The 18,559-nt window shown below is 57.2% G+C and overlaps 1 protein-coding gene across 6 annotated transcripts in view; it reads right to left on the bottom strand.

Moving 5' to 3' along the window:
• Positions 1 to 2,634: 2,634 nt before the first annotated feature.
• The window catches only part of PACSIN2 (protein kinase C and casein kinase substrate in neurons 2), a 129,943-nt gene continuing 114,018 nt past the window's right edge, over positions 2,635 to 18,559 (bottom strand). For 3 of the 6 annotated variants that reach the window (XM_032882835.1, XM_032882836.1, XM_032882837.1), the window contains exons 6-12: positions 14,000 to 14,175; positions 11,727 to 11,847; positions 10,272 to 10,277; positions 8,871 to 8,992; positions 6,647 to 6,769; positions 6,021 to 6,217; positions 2,635 to 2,808 (exon numbers count right to left, since the gene is read on the bottom strand). In XM_032882835.1, coding sequence (XP_032738726.1) covers positions 2,696 to 2,808; positions 6,021 to 6,217; positions 6,647 to 6,769; positions 8,871 to 8,992; positions 10,272 to 10,277; positions 11,727 to 11,847; positions 14,000 to 14,175 — 858 coding nt within the window. In that variant the 3' untranslated portion in view covers positions 2,635 to 2,695. The remainder of the gene's footprint in view (positions 2,809 to 6,020; positions 6,218 to 6,646; positions 6,770 to 8,870; positions 8,993 to 10,271; positions 10,278 to 11,726; positions 11,848 to 13,999; positions 14,176 to 18,559) is intronic. The other 3 variants (XM_032882839.1, XM_032882838.1, XM_032882840.1) reach the window with 3 other exon arrangements.

The following is an 18,559-nucleotide window of genomic DNA, read 5'->3' as shown; positions in this document are numbered from 1 at the left end:
CGTCTCCCTTCCGCCCTGTCCTACCTTGTATCTGTGGCAGCCTGGGCCCGGGGGAGGCAACTCCGATGGGCTCCAAGTCCTCCTAAGCGGAGAGTAGGGGCCCCATCACCCATCAGATCCTTCTCTGCCATTCCTGAGCCAGGCAAGCAGTGGGGCGGCGGCAGCGGCCTGCCTTGCTCCTCTGGGCTCCTCCGAGGGCCCGCTGACCAGATGGGCACTTTTCTGGACGAGCCTTACTGGGGTTCGGTGTGTCGGGCTGTGACAGCCCTCACAACTCTCTTGGGCCTTGCCCTGGCCTTCTTTCAACTCATGTCACCCCAGCGAGGGCGCAGATCCCACAGGGTACATTTTAGTGCCACACACCAGCAGGGACACCTTGGAGGAAGTGTGGCTCTTGGAGCCTCTGTGTCCTTCTCTGTCAAATGGAACACGGAGACTCAGCCCCCACACAGGATGTCCGGAGGTGGGAATTTTTTTGTTTTTGTTTTTAAGATTTTATTCAAGTGAGAGAGAGGGAGAGGGAAGGAGGGAGGGACAGAGAGCACAAGCTGGGGGGAGGGGCAAAGGGAGAGGGACAAGTGGACTCCCTGCTGAGCGGGGAGCCGGACACTGCTGGACCCCAGGATCCCGGGATCATGACCCCCAGCCGAAGGCAGACAACCAGCTGAGCCCCCGGGCACGCTACTGCAGACACTGTGTGAGCAGAGCACAGGGCCCAGGGCCCAGCAGGCGCTCAGGAAATGTGTTCAAAGAAGCCCAGGTGATGGGTCCTGCTGTTCAGCCTCAGGGAGGGAAAGAGGCGCCGGGCTGCTGTCTACACTGGGGAAGCCCGGGCCACAGAGTAGCAGGTTTTGGGGAGATGGGAACCTCGAAGGGCTTAGGGGCCTCAAGTCCCCAAGCTCTGGACGGGCAGGGCACAGAGCCCTTTGGGGGGCGGCCGCGTGCCCGGGATCTCACCAGCTCCAGAGCTGGAAGATGCCGACAAAGATACGGCCACCAGCTGACGGGAGCGTGAGGGACGCACGGCTCTAGGACAGTCACACTCACCAGATCAACTGTTTATTGATTTTTTTTTCTAAAATACTATACATTTGAAGAAACTCCTAACTGGAAAGACTTGACAATTTTTGGTAAATCTGTAGCAAAGGAATGAGGATTTCTGCTGGTAAGTTTTCATGACAAACATAGATGCGCATCCACTTTCCAAGCAAGACATGGGGCTCACTGGAAACACTGAGAAAATGCACAGCTTGTGATGGCGGCGGCCATGTCACCGATGTCTGAGTTACACAAAATAGAGGTTTTCCTGCCTCCCCTCCCCCCCCCCCCCCCCCCCCACCGCCCCGGGATTGCAGCACAGCGCCCACTGCAGGCACGCTCCCGATGACTAAGGCCATTCAAAGGGACCCCGCTGCTTGGGGTGAGACCCAGCTTTCATGTGCTGGCGAGAAATGGGGAGGGCTGGAGTCTGCAGCTGCTGGAAAGACATGGGAGGTTTTCCAGTGTTCTGCTACGGAAAGGACTAAGGCTGGTTAGAAGGTGGACCCACAGCTGGCCGGCGAGGACAGGCTGCCCCACAGCTGTCTCCACTCCAGAGAGGCCCAGGCCGGGAGCCCAGAGGAGGCCCAGCCGACCAGCCAGGCCTGTGCCTGAATGTCACAGTCTTCAAGCAGTTTACAAATGAAACCCACTGTCAAAAGCCGTTAGATCTCATTGAAACAGTAGACGAACTCTTTAGAGTCTCTGAATATCAAATAATATATACAGATACACGCCAAGACACGGCAGTCTCACAGAAAGCATCTAATCCACAGACGCCCGTGCTCGAGAAGTTAGTCTTCTTACCATGTAACCTTCCAAATCACCGATAAAACTGTTAATTTGCAAGAATAAAGTTTTAAACACAAATAGAATGAAAATACTTTTTAAATATGGGGACACTGGGGAGTACTACGTAAGGTTATTTCCGGAAATCAAGGCGGACGCCCCAAATGCGTAGGGCATTCACAAAAGAAACCCGCCCAACGTGCTCCCACCTCCCACTGCGATCTCGGGCCTCACGCACGGCCGGGCTCGGGGAGCGGCAGCCCCGGCGGCCGGCCCCAGCGTGGCGCGGGGAGAGCGCCGTCCTCAACGCTGGTGCCTATCAATCTGTGCCATAATTTAAGTGTGAGTGAATGGAAGAGCAGGTACATAAAAAAGTATAACTGTACACAGCCTTTAAATTAAAAACCTCAACGTCTTCACTCAGAAAATGGCATGGAAGCTTGTTCATTGAAGTTGTGGGAGACGGGACGCGTCAGAGGAAGTAATCAGAGCAACAAGAATCAGTGGGACCCACCATTGACTCAGAGCAGAGGAGAGACAAGGTCAAGAACAGACAGGTCCATGATAAGCCAACACGCACAGTGAGCGGGAGTGGGGGACAGGGCGAGTCTGTTGTACTGTCTTCCGGCGCTCAGACCTCTCCGTCTGCGTGGCGTGCGGAAAGGTGCCGGGTCCCGGTGAAGCGACCAGCCCGTCTGTCTCCGAGAGACACCAGGAAGCCGACAGTGACGGAGCCATCATGTTTTGCAGGAAGAGGAGCGGACACTCACAGAGCCAGCTGCGCCGGAGTGCCGCTGCCCGGGGCCGATGGCCAACGGAGCTCCTGCGACCTCTGCCTCCCCTCTCCGCCAGCCAGCCGGCGGGCCTGTCACTGGATCGCCTCGACGTAATTGGCTGGGTACAGGCCGACCTGTCCGTTGTCCAAGCGTCCCTTGCACCAGCCCTGTTCATCCTCGTCCTCTATCTTGGTCAGCTCGTCCCCTTCAAGACAAGAACGAAGCAGTCCTGGTGAACAGGCGGGTGACCCACGGACCCCCGTCACCCAGTCAGAGTGCCCTAGCGGCTTAGCCCCCGCCCCTGGCCCTCAGAGGATCTAAGCTGGGTGGGAGGGGAAGGCATTCTCTTGGGTCAGACCTGGTTATTTCCCTACTAAGCTGCGTTGTAAGTCACTCCTTCAGCAGCCACACGAGCCCCAAGACTGCCACCGCGCACAGGGACCCTAAAGCAAGCAGCTCCCACAGAGACTGCAGAACTCAATGCCACAGGCCCTGTGCTTCCGGACTATTCCAGGCCAGGTCAGAGCGCCCATGCCGCCCCTGTCACCGCCCTCTCCTGCTGTTCTCCTCCTTCCCAGGCTCCAGCCAGCTTTATCTTAGATCTCCCCTCCGGTACTTGCTGCCCTGACCCGGTGGGTTCAGTTAATCCGTGTCCAGAGCAGGCTGTGGGAGAAGCAGGGACCTGTCACTCCAGCTTCAGCCCCTGGCTCAGGGCATTTATCCTCGGAAAGAAATCAAGCTCTCTCAATGCTGTGAGACGGAAGCCATCGGCAGTTCTGGAATCTCCCCGTGGCTCCGTGTGTTACTGTGTTTGGTTCATCTCATCTGTTCACGCATGAAGGACCCCCTACTTCAGGCCGGGCCTGAGTCGTGGAGGAGGAACCCTGATGGGGACGGACAGACGGAGTGCTGGTCCTTCAAGGACACAGATGGGGGCGCGGAGACCAAAGGTGTGGTCAGGGCCATGGTGGTGGCAGGTGTGGGTCTGGCATCTCGTGTTCGGAGCGGACAGAGCAGTCTGGTGCCCCCTGACGAGGAGCCACCCGGGGCTCTGCCCGGGACCGCCTGCAGGTGTGGGAACCCCGAAGCTCAGGCCTTCTTGGGAGCAGGGAGCGGGCAGAAGACTCAGTCCCAGGAGAGCAGGAGCCTTTTGTTCAGCTTCAAGCTTTGTATTTCTCAGGGGCAGTTTGGTTCCCTTTGCAGGCTACGTTGCAATTTCTTCCCCAGGCAATTATGCCCTGTTTAGGTACTTCCTGTCTCTATTGTGTGTGGCAGAGTGATGAAGACGCTTGTGGGGCAGATACCCAGGGCTGCTATTCATGAGCGAAATGCCCTGCCCCTGGGGCCTGGCTTCCTCCCCCGCAGACCCGGAGGACTCAGTATTAGAGCAGGGACGGAGCCAGGCAGTGCCCAGCAGGCGGCGGGCAGCCGCCGCCAGGCCGCTGTGAGGGACGGCTTTGCCTGCAGCCACTGGGCCACTCCGGCAGCACCAGGTCCCACACAAATCTAACTCAGCAACACCAGCAGTGAACACAGGGGCCGAAGTGAGCACCAAGAGGGGTAGGGCTCAGGGGCGCCTGGGTGGCTCAGTGGGTTAAGTGTCTGCCTTCAGCTTAGGTCATGATCCCAGGGCCCTGGGATCTCCCTCTGCTGCTTTCCCTGTTTACACTCTCTCTCTTTCAAATAAACAAAATCTTCAAAAAAAAAAAAAAGAGAGAGCGAGAAGTAAAGCTTCATATTCTCCTGTCCTTCCTGGCCCCTGTGCGCCCCTGGACAACTGGTGTTTCTCTATCCCACCCTTGCACACAGCCAGGCTCGCAGGTACACGGTGGGAGCAGCTCTGTGATGCTCACACGGGCTGGGAAGGGCCCCAGGGAAAGGCTCCGCAGGTGCCTAAGGCCTAGAGGAGTGGAGGGCACCGGAGCATGCTACAGACAGAGGAAAGCAGAGCTGGCCGGGGTGAACACTGCAGTAAAGGTAATGCACAAAACAGACACAGTGAAGAGGGAAGCTTTCTGGCTGTAAAAGCGTGATCCGGTGATTTAAAATACTGCTTTTAGTTCAGTCGGCTTTTAACAATTCGCTCAGAGCAGAAGGAAACATTTATGTCCACAAAACTGCTGACTAATCCAACAGGTGAGACAGAGAAAGACTTAGAAGTTACAATGAATAAATCAACAAAGTAGGGGGGCAAATGACCCGCAGAGATCAGAAAACTGGACAAAGGTGTGTGCGGCTACATAAGACATGTATAAAAACTTTCTATAACCCGCGAGGGGTACCTGGTGACCAGGGGATTGAGTGTCAGGCCAGCTGCCCAGCCTGCTGAGCACGGACCAAAGGGGCCCACGAGCATGGACATAGCTCTCCGCGCCACAGACGCGGGGTCTGTCCCAGAGGCGCAGCCCGAGTGGAGCAGCACATTTCAGCTTGTGCTGGTTGAGTTCTGGCCCAGCCTCCCGCTTTGAAGGCTGGACGGTGGGTCTGGGGGTGGCTTCGGGGAAGGGGCAAGGCAGAAGGGAAGAACTTGGCTCTCTCTCGCCTCCTCTAGCAGCCTCTAAGTGCTTTCAAACTGAGGCTTGAAACCCATTTTGGCAAGGTGCAACCAGCATTTAAGATTTTAATTTATTTATTTGACAGAGATCACAAGCAGGCAGAGAGGCAGGCAGAAAGACAAGGAGGGGAAGCAGGCTCTCTGAGAGCCTGATGCGGGGCTTGATCCCAGGACCCCGGGATCATGACCTGAGCCGAAGGCAGAAGCTTTAACCCACTGAGCCACTCAGGTGCCCTTCAACAAGCATTTAAAAAAAAAAAGACAAAGCCTAGGAGATCCGTGTGCACAGAGCTCCCATAATCTGGATCCAGACTGTTCTATAAAACAGAAGTTTCGGGTACTGGCAACAAAGGGGTGCTGCTGGTAGAACGTGGACAACGTGGCCGCAGGGAGGAAGTTCAAAAGGCATGGCCCTGAGACGAGGCTCCGAGTGGCCCAGGGGAACATCGAGTGCTATTCTGGGGTCTAGGCAAGGTGGCTCACCAAGGGCTCCTCTGCCAGCCGGGGGTCTCTGGAGAAAGCCTTCCCTTGGGGACCCACACAGCTGGCTGCTTCCGGAGAGCGCCTGGGAAACCCTGTCGGTGCCCCCGATCAGTGGCTCCTGCCCCAGTGCCCTGTTGTGTGCAGCCCTCGGTCCTGCTAGGGATGGCGCCTTGGGCAAAAGCACCAGGGCACCTCATGCCTTCTAAGGTTTGGCAGTGAGCATCTGCTGCTTTTGAAATGTGGAAGGAAAACCCACAAATGGAACTAGCAGGAATTTTCCAGACTTTAAAAAAAAAAAAAAAAAAAAAAAGCCAGACACCCTCCCCGCCCCAGCAGGTTGGAAACCTCTGCGTCAGGTACCAGCCAGTGAGCCCACCTACCCGCCTTGAAGCTCAGCTCATCATGCTCCTGCCCCTCATAGTCGTAGAGGGCCCGGACCCGCACTTCTGTCCCCGAGGTGGCATCCTCGTCAAACGGGTTTGAGTCCCCATTGGCATCCGTGGAGGAAAACGGGTTGTTAGATTCATCATCTGACCAATCAGTGGGGTAGCTCTGGGTCTTCTCATAGCTGCTAACGCTGCAAGAAAGGGTTGCCCCAGGGGGGCCTTGAGCACGGGGCTTGCGGAGGCACGAGGCCCTGCCTGGAGCCGGCAGCCCTGGGGCTGGGCGGGGGCCTCCTTCCACAGGAGCACTGCCCCTCAGCATCACAGCGCAGTCGGGCTCCCCGCAGGGCCACCCAGCACACCCGTCTTCCTGCGGTGGTGTGCCAAGGCCTTGGCGAGGGTTAACGGAGGACAGAGAAAAAGCAACCACAGATTGTTAATGGGTGCCACCCCGCCCTGAGAAATCGAGAAGCCAGAGACTGTCCACCAGCTGGCAGCCGGGCCACCTCCTGCAGGCCTCATGCACTGCTCTGAGTACCAAGGGGGCTAGAGCCTGGACAGAGAGAGAGGAGAGACAGAGAGCGAGCGAGGTGGAAACCGGAGGGAAATGTTTGTTCACCAACTTTTTGGCCTTAATGTCCTCCTTCTCACTGACGGTGCTCCCCGTGTCGTCCTCATCCTCGAAAGGGTTGTAGCTGGACAGTGACTGCGCGGACCGTGCGGGATTGCTCGGGACACTAAGATCACTACAGGGAGAGAGAGAGCTTTCAGGGGACCCCAGCTCGGCACCCCAACCCGGTCCTGGGTGCTCCCAGCTGCAGGATCACAGGGCCAGGATCTGAAGGGACAGATCAGCTCTTTGCAGGAAAGGAGGATACGTTGTTTGAGCAGAAAGACTGTTTCAACGAAAACACCGATATCTTGGTGGTTAAACACACTTAAAAAGTCTGAGAGAACATGTCCATTTCCCCTATTGCCTCTGGATACAGTCCAACCTGAACAGGAGACCTGGGGCGCAGACAGGGAGCCGCTGCAGCACTAGTGATGTCTGTCTTGGCTTGCGGCTTCCCCTCACTGTCCTCCCCACCTGGCCCCCATTCCTGATGCTGTGAGCTGGTAGCCGGCCTGTGGGGCTCAGAGACCAGGTGCCCCGCTGAGAGCAGGAGGGAGGCTTCTGGAGCACTCTCGGACCCCATAGCACAGCATTCCCCTCCTTCTGACTCCAGAGGCTCCAGTGGCCTCCTCCCTGCTTCTTCTGGGGCCAGAGCTTCCAAAATCAGCACCAAAGCCTGCTGAACAGCCCTTTATAAGACAGAAGAACCCCTTTCATGCTCCATCTGTGTAACCGTCTCAGCTGCCTACTGTGTGCCAGGCCCAGAGGGGACGGACTGGAGAGAAATCTGACCCAGGCCCAGGCTGAGGGCTGACAGCCAGGATGCAGTGACCGTAGGTGCTAGGTGCGGAACTAGACAGTAAGGAAATAAGACGGGCCCCTATGAGACCTGGCACCGCACTATGGATTCAGCTGCAAGGCAGGGCCTCCAAGCCAGGGCTGCAAGCAGCTGGCACTCAAGACTGCTGCATGGACGGCTCACACAGAGCTGGGGGGAAGGGGAGAGGAAAGGAGGGGAAATGCCTCAAATGCCACCACTGACCTCAAGTGGCCAGCAACTGCCTCGTGGCTTTAGGCCTGGTGAGGGGCACAGGACCCAAGCCTGCCTATAGCCTATGCCTGAGCTGCATGTTTAAGACCAATAGGCCCTCCTCCCTCCCTGGCACCTGTGTCCTTCGGTCGGGGGGGCGGGGTGGGGAGGAGCCTGGTGCTAGGAAGCCGAACTTGTTCAGTAGCCCTGGCCTGCCTAGACTCTCTTAGACCCTCCGCCCCGAGCCCTGGGTTGGTGTCTCCCCAACCCTGACCCAGTCACACAGGTGCTAGCCTCACCCCTGGGACAGTGATTACTGCTCTGGTCACTTCACCAAGCCTACCTGCCCAGATGGAGACACAGCAGCTGAATGACAGCTGGCCATGTCTGATCAGGGAGCCCAGGAAGGGGTTTCAGTGCCTAGGACTCCAGAAAGGCCTCCAGAACCTGTGCTGACACTCCTAGGAAAAGGCAACCATGAACTGTATTATTACTTGTGGCATGGGGCCTGAGTGGCTTCCAGGGAGAGGCAGCTGGCAGCCTCAGCTCTGCAGAGGCTAGTAACACCTATCTGCTGGGACTTGGCGGCCTGGGGGCAGGCCTCATCTAGCACACACTTTCCAGGAGGTTCTAATGACCTCAGTGCCACTTTGCTACCCAAACTTGGTTTCAGCAAACAATTAAGTCAGAAATAAAATAACCCACACTCTCATCAAAGAGGTGACTTGAAATGGGGGGGGACACTTGACAATGATCTCTTGCACTGCTCCTCCCCCCCACCCCCAAATCAGGCACCTGCGTACAGAACCAGGAAGTACAAAACCGGCCAGGATACCCGAACTCGCCCAAAGGACGGCATTGACTGTGACCTCCGCCTGCTGGTGTGCACCACTGGGGACACACAATGTTCAGTATCTGACATCACCTTTTGCCCTCGCTTGGGGCCCGAAGCATGTTTGTGACAAAGGTTTGCTTTTCTGGATCTTTCCACAGCTCTAGCATCAGATGAGCTGATGATTCTCCCCAGAGATGCCCTTGGGTCACTGCCCAGTGGAGTTTGGATGCCCCATCTGGAAAGATACCTGTGGGGTTCCTGCAAGGCCTCACAGGAGAGTTTCCCAGGTGCCCAGGCTGGGAGCTTCTGGCCCACACAGAGGACCCCGGGGGACCTATCCCGGGGGATGGAGGCTGCCCCAGCGCCTACCTGCTGGGCTTGTTCTGCAAAGCCTGGTCGCCTGTCTGGTTGATGCCCGTAAGGGTGACGCCATCAGCAGCCTTCCTCTTTTCTCTCCGGCTGAGAGTTCGATTCAGGTCTGCGGACCACTCCTGGGCAGCGGGCACCGAGGGAAAGTAATGGGGAAGTTCATTTGTTTGAGGCCACATTAATGTGAAATGCACCAGCCCAATGCCCAGAGACCTGCCCTGCACAGTTCATGGAATGGAGCCCCATGACCTCGGTTGTTCCCCAGCCGACCTCAGGTTCCCGGTACCCTCCGGCTACTCCCTGCTCACTGCTACAAGGGCGAACTCCAGCTTACAGAGGCCCAGTCTCCAGAAGGAGAGTCTGACCAGCCAGCACGCAGACGTCCAGGAACTTCCCCATCCTGCCTGGCGTCCAGGGCGCTAAGCCTCCAGCCACCTCTGGCCAGCAGGGGTCACCAGAGGCCTCACCAGCTTTCCTTGAGCCTTTCAAAGTAGACAGGAGCTAGTTCCCATCTTGCCCAACACTGGTTCTGGCTCCCAGCAGGGCAGGAGGGCTGGCTGCAGGGCCTGAGCAAGCCTGCGCCATGGGGACCGCACCATGGGGGGCACACACGATAGGGTCTGGGTGTCACATGTTCGGGGGAAGGGAGTCATGGAAGCTAGCCCACCACACAGGTCTCCAGGGATCAGCGTCCTCACTGGCAGCACAGGCTGTAGGACTAACAGAGCACAGCAAAGCGCTGACCTCCCCAAAGGCTCGCCAGTTTCCCAGCAAGTAAAAAACTTTCATACACTGCGCTGAGAAACACTAGAAGTGAGTTAAAGAAGGAAGAGGCTATGACATCATCTCCCAGGAAGGTGTGTGTGGGCACCTGGTTTACAATGCTCTCCCGACCCCACCCATCACCAAACAACCTTAACTGAATTAACCCTTGGTGTGACTGAGTGCACAGCTTGGCCCAGGTTAAAGCCATCTTAGAAACATCAAGTCGAACCTGCCAACTTGTGAGACAAGAAAACTGAGGCCGAGAAAGAAAAGGTGCCTTGCCCACACAGAGTTGGTGGCAGACCTGGGCCCCTGACTCCAGACTCCGGTCCCCATCTATTATCTTCTCATCTGTCATAAACTGACTTAGCGACCATGTGAATATAATCTGTCCTGCCTGGGTGGTTCCCCAGAGCCCATGTGACACGCCCCTGGCTGGCCCGGGAAGAAGGGGCCAGCTGTTAGCATGGACAAGGGACAGCAGGGCAGCACAGAGGCCACGGTTCTGTCGCTGGTCTGCGCTGTCAGAACCAGGCTGTGGACCGCCCGCCCCCCAACCGCCCGCAGACCTACGCAGGCCAGACACACACTGCAGGAGGCTTGGGATTATACGTTAACCAAAAAATAGGAACTTACTTCATCCTGCGGCATGGAAAATAAAAACAAACAATCGTATTAGAGAAAGTCAAGCATAATCCTCTAAGATTCATAACCACAGACCGCATGTGGGCGCTGCTTCCCAGCCTGCAGGATCCACGAGAGAAGGGCCACCACGGTGGGCTGGCCAGGACGCCCACCCTGTGAGACAGGCTGTTCAGTCCATAGACAGACTACTCCATACTCTGGGTATTGGCGGACAACACTACGGGCCTGGGAAGGGGGATGGTTTCTCAGGTGGCTTCCTGAGGCCCTCCAGAGCAGTACGCACCCCTGCAGGGTAAAATCCTGCTCTGTGCGGACACACCTCCTCCCTTCTTCCAGGGCACCCTCGCCAGGGGCGGGGTAGGCTCTGTGCTTTCCCCTCTAGAGCCACTTCCACTTGGGAGGGCCCTGGCCTCTATTTTGTCCCGGGGCCTCCGTGGAAGGGGCACAGTCCACTCTCGGCCTCCTGCTGGGAGCAGATGTCCTAAAGACAGAGCAGGGGTGTGCTCAGCCACAGGGACCTACACTGCCATTGGAGCAGCTTTCTATAGAGAGGCTCCAGAAGACAGGGGCACATGTGTGAGGACACACACAACCGTAGCATAAGATGGGGCCAATGGCCAGCACAGACCCCCAGCGTCCCACAGCTGCCAAGAGGTGAGGCCAGCCGTGAGTCAGCCTGTGCTCTGGCGGCCACCAAGGCTAGGCAAGCCCCTTGGCCCCCACGCAAGGCATCATCCCTGGAAAGCAGCGGCCGAGCCTTTCCTGACCCCTGCTTTACCACACGGTGGGGAGAACCCCTGCCCTCACAGAATGGGGTGGCAGCACATGGTGGGGGTGAGACGGGGAGAGGGGGTCTGGTGGGCCAGGCCTACGGCTAGAAGAGACCCGAGGTCCCAGGCCCTCCCATTTTGCATGGTAAGATACCGGATGGCTCGGATCCATGAAATCAGGAAAAGAGAAGTTAATCCTGAGCCAAAATTAGCTGAATGTACTGCCTGAAACAAGGAAAAGCCCCTCATGTGAGGGTAAGAAATGCTGCACATGACCCTCTCCCCACCTCCCGGCTCCCCATCCCGGACCTGAGGCCCACCAGGCCTGGAGCGCACGTCGGCAACCCCCTTCGCCAGCGCCCTTCGCAGCCACCGTGCAGGGTGGGGCAGGGAACCCCGGGGCTCCTGGAGCTCACAGCCAAGGGGAGAATGCCAGACGGCCAACAAGCGACCACCGAAGTTCTTAGCGAGAAAGCGCATAACTGGGCCGTCACTGAGACCCCGAAGGCCCTCTGGGGGTGCCCTCGGGACTCTCAACACGGACGTGGATTCCGGAGCAGCTGTGCTGAAAGGGTGCCTCATTAACAGGGCAGAGGCCGACACCGAGTTGGAAGGAGAAAGACAAAATATGTCTCAATCCTGCGGGCCCAGAGGTCACGGACAAGCCTCCTCTTACCTCAAACTGCGGCCAGTTCATGGACATGCCCGGCCCGTGGTTGGCTCTGAACCACCGCAGGTCCTCCACCGCGTCGGCGGCTTTGATGCTCTGCTCCAGGTCGCGGTAAATGCTCTTGTAGCTGCATCAGATAGAGGATGTATGACTCTTGGAAGGTGGGGATGGCACTGTTCGTCACAGCCCAGAGCCTGGCCACAGCAGGAGCGCGGGCTCCAGCCCATGAGTCAGCTCCACAGCACGGGCCAGGATGCTCCGCCCGGCTCGGCTGGAGGGTTCCGTGGCCTCAGTGCATGAGGAAGACACAGCTTTGGCTTCCCACAGACTGGCTTTACATCCGACCGGGTGGCAGAGCAGTGCCCTGTGTCAGATAACGCAGAGCGTGCCGGCACCTTGGCCACAGGGCACCAATCCCTGTGGCTCCATTTCAGCAGGTCCAGAATCGAATGTCAGGAAAGTGCCCCCTCATCCCCTCAAAAAAGCTGGAAGGTTTACACTCAGATGTGCAAAAGCTCTAAGTGAAGGCTGCCCATGCTCTGGCCACCCAGAGCGGCAGCTCACACCAACTCCTACCAGCTCACCGGCCTAGCAAGTGCGCCACGGAAGACAGGAGTATGCAGCCCTGTGGGGCTCATGTTTTCCCTTCTCATCTGGATGGCAGGCAAGCCATCTCCCTCCCCGGGTCTCTGTTTCCTCCTCGTTAAGTGAGCACAGCGCCATCTGGTATAAGTTGAAGTGTGTCCTCACATAAGACATGTTAAAGTCCTGACCCCCAGTACCTCAGAATGTGATTTTATTTGGAAATAGGGTCTTTACAGAAGTAATTAGGTTAAATGAGGCCCTAATCTATGGGCACCTTTTTATAAGAAAGGAGAAATGGAGACACACAGACACATACAGAGGGAAGGGCAGGTGAAGACACAGAGGAAGATGGCCGCGTGGTGGGGGTGACATGTCCACAAGCCAAGAACTGACAGCAGATGGAATGACAGCTGCAGTGATCTCCTCCAAGAGCCTCAGAGAGAGCTCCGCCCTGCCAACACCTTCATTTCACACCTCCCACCCTCCACACTGAGAGAGAAGGAACCGCTGCTGTCATAAGCCGCAGGTTTTTGGTACTTTGTTAGGGCAGCCTTAGGACACTACTCTGCCATCTACTCCCTAGGCTGGCTTCGAGGACTCAGTGAGGCCACAGAGGCCAGACAAGGACGCGCAAACACATAATGGGCACAGCCTGCCCCACCCCAGCCAGCCATGCAGCCCTAAGGCAAGTCAATGCACCACAACCGGCCTCAGTTTCCCTATCGGTAAGATGGGGAATAATGCTCCCACTTTATAGACCGTCATAAGCATTAATTAACTCTTGGCAGAGTGGCTGGACAGTAATCGTTCCTTTCCACGTATTGTGTGGGAGACAAAGGAATGTAATTTCCTACAAACGACAGGCCTTAGCTTGTGAGTCATTCCTACAGGGCTCTACAATATGGATGACTAAAGTCCACATCCACGGTTAGCAGACCTCTGCCCCAAAGAAGGCATCGTGGAACCAAAGGCAAGGCAAATGCAGAAGAAATATCACGGCCTCCATGTCATGATCCAGAGCTGAGTCCCCGAGGGCCTGTGCTGTCCTAGACAGCCAGCTGCTCTAGAACGAGGGGCCTCCGGAAGGCCTTCAAAGTAAGACAGTCCTGAGGGCAGGGCACAGCAGCCCAGGAAACACAGAGAAATGTTCCTGGCTTGATTTCAAATATGCCAGCTGTCGCTGGTCCAGGCTGCAGCCCTCCCTTCCTACCTGGACCTCGAGTGTTGTGCACAGAGCCGGCAGTGCACGGCCCACCTTACTGCATAGCCTGAGGCCGCCCAGCTCAGGCCAGCAGTCAGCTGTCCCCAGCGTTGGGTTGCCTGGCACAGGCTGACCAAGCAGCTGCAGACAGACTCAACACCAGGTCCGTCCCTGGGCAGGAGGACTTAACTAGGGAGAAAAGCTCTTTGTTCTATTTTTTTTTTTTAATTAATTTATTTTTTTGAAGTAGGGGGTCAGAAGGAGAGAGAGAGAATCCCAAGCAGACTTCCCACTGAGCTCAGAGCCCAGCATGGGGCTTGATCTCATGACCCTGAGATCATGACCTGAGCTGAAATCAAGAGTCAGACACTTAACTGACTGAGCCAACCAGGCACCCCCGAGAGAAGATCACTGCCACCCCAAGTCTGGAGAGCAGTGATTGACCTTGACTCAAAAGCAACTTTCCACTGACCTCATGGTAATGGAAACTTACCTGGCCACGTTTGACAGGTCTAGGTGCTTCTGGACCTCCAGCAGAACTTCCCGGAAGAAGCGCAGACGCTTCTCCTCGAACTGCTGGCACTGCTCAAACACCTGCTCCATGTTCTCCATGTACTGCGGCGTGCCCTGGTCGAGCTCCTTCAGGGACTTCTCGTACTTCTCTCTGGTCTGCAAGAGAATCCGCGCCAACAGGACAACGTTCACTGCCATGCACCCTGCTTCCCTCCAACAGAGACAAAGCGAGCCAGGCTCTGTACCCTCATCCTCACCTGCCGCTGGTCCTTTCTGCCGCTTCTGAATTCATCAGCATCTAGGCCCACTGATCAGGCGACAATACTAAAGCAGACACTCTGAGTGACTTCAGAAGCAGGCGGAGGAGCTGTGACCCAGCATCCAAGGATCTACTTCTTCGGGTCCCAGCCCAGAAGACTCACACTCTACCTCTACTCCCAAAGGGTACTCCCACCCAATCAGGCCTAGGAAAATACTCAGAAAGACACCCTCCCCACCCCACATGGCCAGGCCTCCCAGGCTCATCTTGGATGCCACCTCCACCACTGAGCTCACCCTTGGGGAAAGCTTCTCAGGCTTCCACAGATTCCAAAGCACAAAGAGCACAAGCTCTGGAGTCTGACAGACTCCACTTTCAAAGTCAAGTTCAAGTCCCAGCCCCTCCACTTGTGAACAGCAAACCACACTCCTGGCATCTGCCAGGCCTCTCGGCTAGTATCAGGCCCGAACAGGCAGATGCTGGGGAAGGGGTGGTCACTCTGAAGCCCAGGGCGCATGCTCTCGGGCACCACTGCCCCACTAATTGGTGCCCACGGCATCCATCCGTGTCCTCTCCCTGGGCAAGGGCTCTGCTGGGTCTCCCTTGAGCCTCAGACCTTGCCCACAGCAGTGGTGACGCAGCAGATTCCTCTGGGCAAGATCATGGGCTCTGAGTGCCAGACAGACCTGGGGGTCTGGACCCTGAGTTTCTTAGAGCCTCGCTTCCCTTCACTGAAGACGAGGTGGAGGCAAACCTCGTTTTGTGGCTCTCCATAGTATCATGTGTTTTGTGGACTGAAGGTCTGTGGCGACCCAGCATGGAGCACGTCTGCCGGTGCCATTTCTCCAACAGCACTTGCTCGCTCATGTCTCTGGCCACATTTTGATAATTCCCTCAGTATCTCACGTTTTCATCCCTATTATTGCATTTGTCATGGTGATCTGTAATCAGTGATTATGACTCACTGAGATCTCAAATGACGGTTAACAGTTTTTAGCAATAAAGTATTTTAAGATTTTATTTATTTATTTGACAGAGATCACAAGACAGAGAGGCAGGCAGGGAGAGAAGGGGAAGCAGAGAGCCTGATGCGGGGTTAGATCCCAAGACCCTGGGATAGTGACCTGAGCTGAAGGCAGAGGCTTAACCTACTGAGCCACCCAGGCGCCCCAGCAATAAAGTATTTTTTAATGAAGGTGTACCTATTGTTTTTAGATAGAACATAATTGCACACTTCATAAATTACTCTACAGCGTGAACACAGCTTTTACATGCACTGGGCAACAAAAAGCATTCATTTGACTCACTTTCTTGCGGTGGCCTAGAGCTGACCCCACCATGCCATACTTCCCAGCGTTCTGATATTTAAATGAGGTGACCCACAAAGGGCGCCAAGCTGCGTGAAGGAAGGAGGCATTCAAAAAAGCCCCTGTCCCCTGTCCTCCAGCTCGCTGCACCCCGTACACAGCCGTTCAGTCAGACTGCCCTCGAGTAGAAGTTTGTTATCAGAAAGGAAACAGAGTAGGACCCCAGGGGCCTTCTGGGGCAAAGTGAGGGATGGCAGGGCTGGGGCCGTATTTACTGTAAGCCCTTCCACTGTGGAGACCCTGAGAAATGGGGGCACCACCCAGAAACCTCGCTTTTCTGGCCCTGACGACTGTGTGGACTACTGAGGATGGGCTGAGCCTCCTGCCTTTAGGCCCAAGGCCATGTCTCAGGACCCCAGCCCCCGCCACGTCTGGAGCAGCTCCGCCCTCTCAAGACCCCAAATCTACTGTCTATGCTGCTCCCCTCCCGGACACCCTCTGTGACTGCTGCCCTGGAAAGCTCCCCGCACCCCTGATGTTCTAGAGAACCCTCTTCTCAGAGACTTCTCTAACAGGCTCCACCCACTCCCTGGAGCCCCCCTCCCCGGCGCTCCCTTATATGCTGTTCCTTGTTCTGCTCCTGAGCCTCCTGGCTGGGCCTGGGTCCTCTGGGACCCCAGGAAAAGGTTATCCTTTCCAGAATTTGGACATTCCCAGAGGGCCTCCCACTGCTCTGATGACTCATGATCACCATCAGCCGCCCTGGGTCTATCTGTGTGAGGCCCGGTGTGAGGTCCCAAGCTCAGGGGCCTCAGGACATGCAGCTGTGGCCGAAACACCCAGCTCCTGGCGGACCATCAGAGCGGCAGAGAGAACCCCCTTCTCTGGGATACCTCAACGGCACACAGCAGCCTCCCCAGAGCCCCCGCGGTGCCCAGTGGCAACAAGATGCTCCCCAGTGTCACGAACAGCCCTGCCCTAGCAAAGCCAGATGCAGAACAGGGTCGTCACTACTGGGGAATTCCTAGCACAGAGCACAGAGAAAGTTCCTTGTAAACATCCATGGAGTGAAACGAAAGGCAGCCTTCGCCCTCCTGTGGACTGGGACAGTTAGCATTGAACCCAAGAAGTTCCTTTCTGAGGGATACTGCAAGGTGTGGTCACCGCCGGACCAGTTAAGAGACACAGAAGGGCGTACCAGCCACTCGGTGCTGGTTTTCAGAAACTGCGTCAAGAAGGGGAGTGAGGGATGGGGTTGCCCTCCTGTCCAGGCCAGCTCTCCGGCTACAAGGACCATCATGCCCCAAGGTCACTGGCCAGACCACAGAGTCAGGAGGGAAACCTCTACAAAGTGGCCCAGTCATCCTGACAGGCGCCTTACGTCTGACCTTGGACCCCAGATCAGTTTGGTGGACTCTGTTGTGAGTGACCGTGAAACATGAAAGGTACGTGTCTATCTCCCTCCCCCCACACCTAGGAAGCAAAGATGCCACGTCTCTCCTCCAGGTACCGCCCTGGACACCTGGCAAAGGTAATCCTCAGCAGCCCCCCAGCCTTCTGCGCCTTGCGCCCGGGTGCCCTCCCCATTCAGCATGTAGCCCAGGCTCATTGCCTGGCCCCACAGTGGAGGCAGCCGGTTGCTCTGAACCCCACCCTCCTGGCCCAGAACCGGTGTGGGGAGTGGGGGCTGCGCCTCAAGGGACTCTGCTGCTTGCTCTGAGCGATGGAACTCTTCGCAGATGACTTTCTCCACAACCACCCTCCGTCGCTGTGCTGGTGACAGAGCAGCGACAGAGGGTACAGGCCCTCCCCGACTCACACTACCAGGCGGCACAAGATTGAGCCTCTCTGGACTTAGTTGCCCCTGTCACACAACAGAGATGCCACCTCCTAACTCCCTGGGCTCGGTGGGGGTGTGAACAGAGCAGCTCGGGGCTCCTGTTTCCTTCTCCGCCTCACAGCCTATTCCCAGGATGCAGGCCTTCTCAGCTTGGCTGCCTCTCTCTCTCCAAATGCTGGTGACATCTCCTCCCTCAGCACGGCCACAGGAGGGAGGCTGACAGCGGCGGCCCCCAGCCCCACACCCCTCCCCACACAGCAGAGGTGGCGGCCTGGGCCTGGCTCCTGTCAGCTCTCACTCACTGGGAACTGGAAATTCTGCGACTCTGTCTAGTGTTTGCACTCTGTGCCTCAGGCTTCCAGGCAGGATCACTACCTGTACCGCGGAGCCCAGTGGCTTCCACCATCTTCCCACGGGCTCTCTCTAATCCACGGCAGCACGGAACCTCTCCACCGCCCGGAAGGGGCAGAGGGGCATCCGGGTACTGCACGGGGCCTGCCGCCCGTGGCGACCGTTCAGGTCTCTTGGCTGAGCTCCCGCAGCCTCCACCCACACCTCTCGGAGGCCTTCACTGCCGGGGCCGCTGGGACAACCTGCCTGCTCCCCGCGCCCCGCCAAGCTCCCCTGGCCACAGGGTGCTGGGCCTCCTGGGCACTCCACCACCCCGTCAGGGGACGCCCTCCATTCACCACCAGGGCAATCCATCTAAGCTATGCTCCTCCTCCAAACCTCTGCCCTGTCTGGGCTCTGGAACCTTCTTTCAGTGGCTTCTTGTTAGCAGTGTCCTAAGCTCCTTACTTCACTTGCCTCACAAGACTGCTGGTGATTTAGTCATCACGACCCACCGTGCCCGCTCACGCGTCAGCTCCCCGCCGCTGAGCCCACACCTCCTTGTCCTGCACAGGCCACCCCCTGCCACTTCTCCCGCAGCTGCCTGGCCACCCCGCCACCCTTCCCCGAGCAGAGGCTTCGTCCGCTCCCCCGCTTGCCCGGCCCTCGATTCTGCCCCCGTCCTGAGGAGGGTGCGGGGGCTGTGGTAAGGTGAGGTGCTCATCGCGGGAGGGTGAGGGGATGAGCAGGCCTTACTGGCCTGCCACCTCCCCACCCATCAGGCAGCGACGAAGGCTCACCGTG

Source organism: Lontra canadensis, unplaced genomic scaffold (assembly GCF_010015895.1).
Source record: "Lontra canadensis isolate GAN:19392208 unplaced genomic scaffold, GSC_riverotter_1.0 scaffold84, whole genome shotgun sequence".
Taxonomy (NCBI): Eukaryota; Metazoa; Chordata; class Mammalia; order Carnivora; family Mustelidae; genus Lontra; species Lontra canadensis.
Note: the sequence above shows the minus strand (reverse complement) of the source record. Positions and strands in the feature narration are given on the sequence as shown.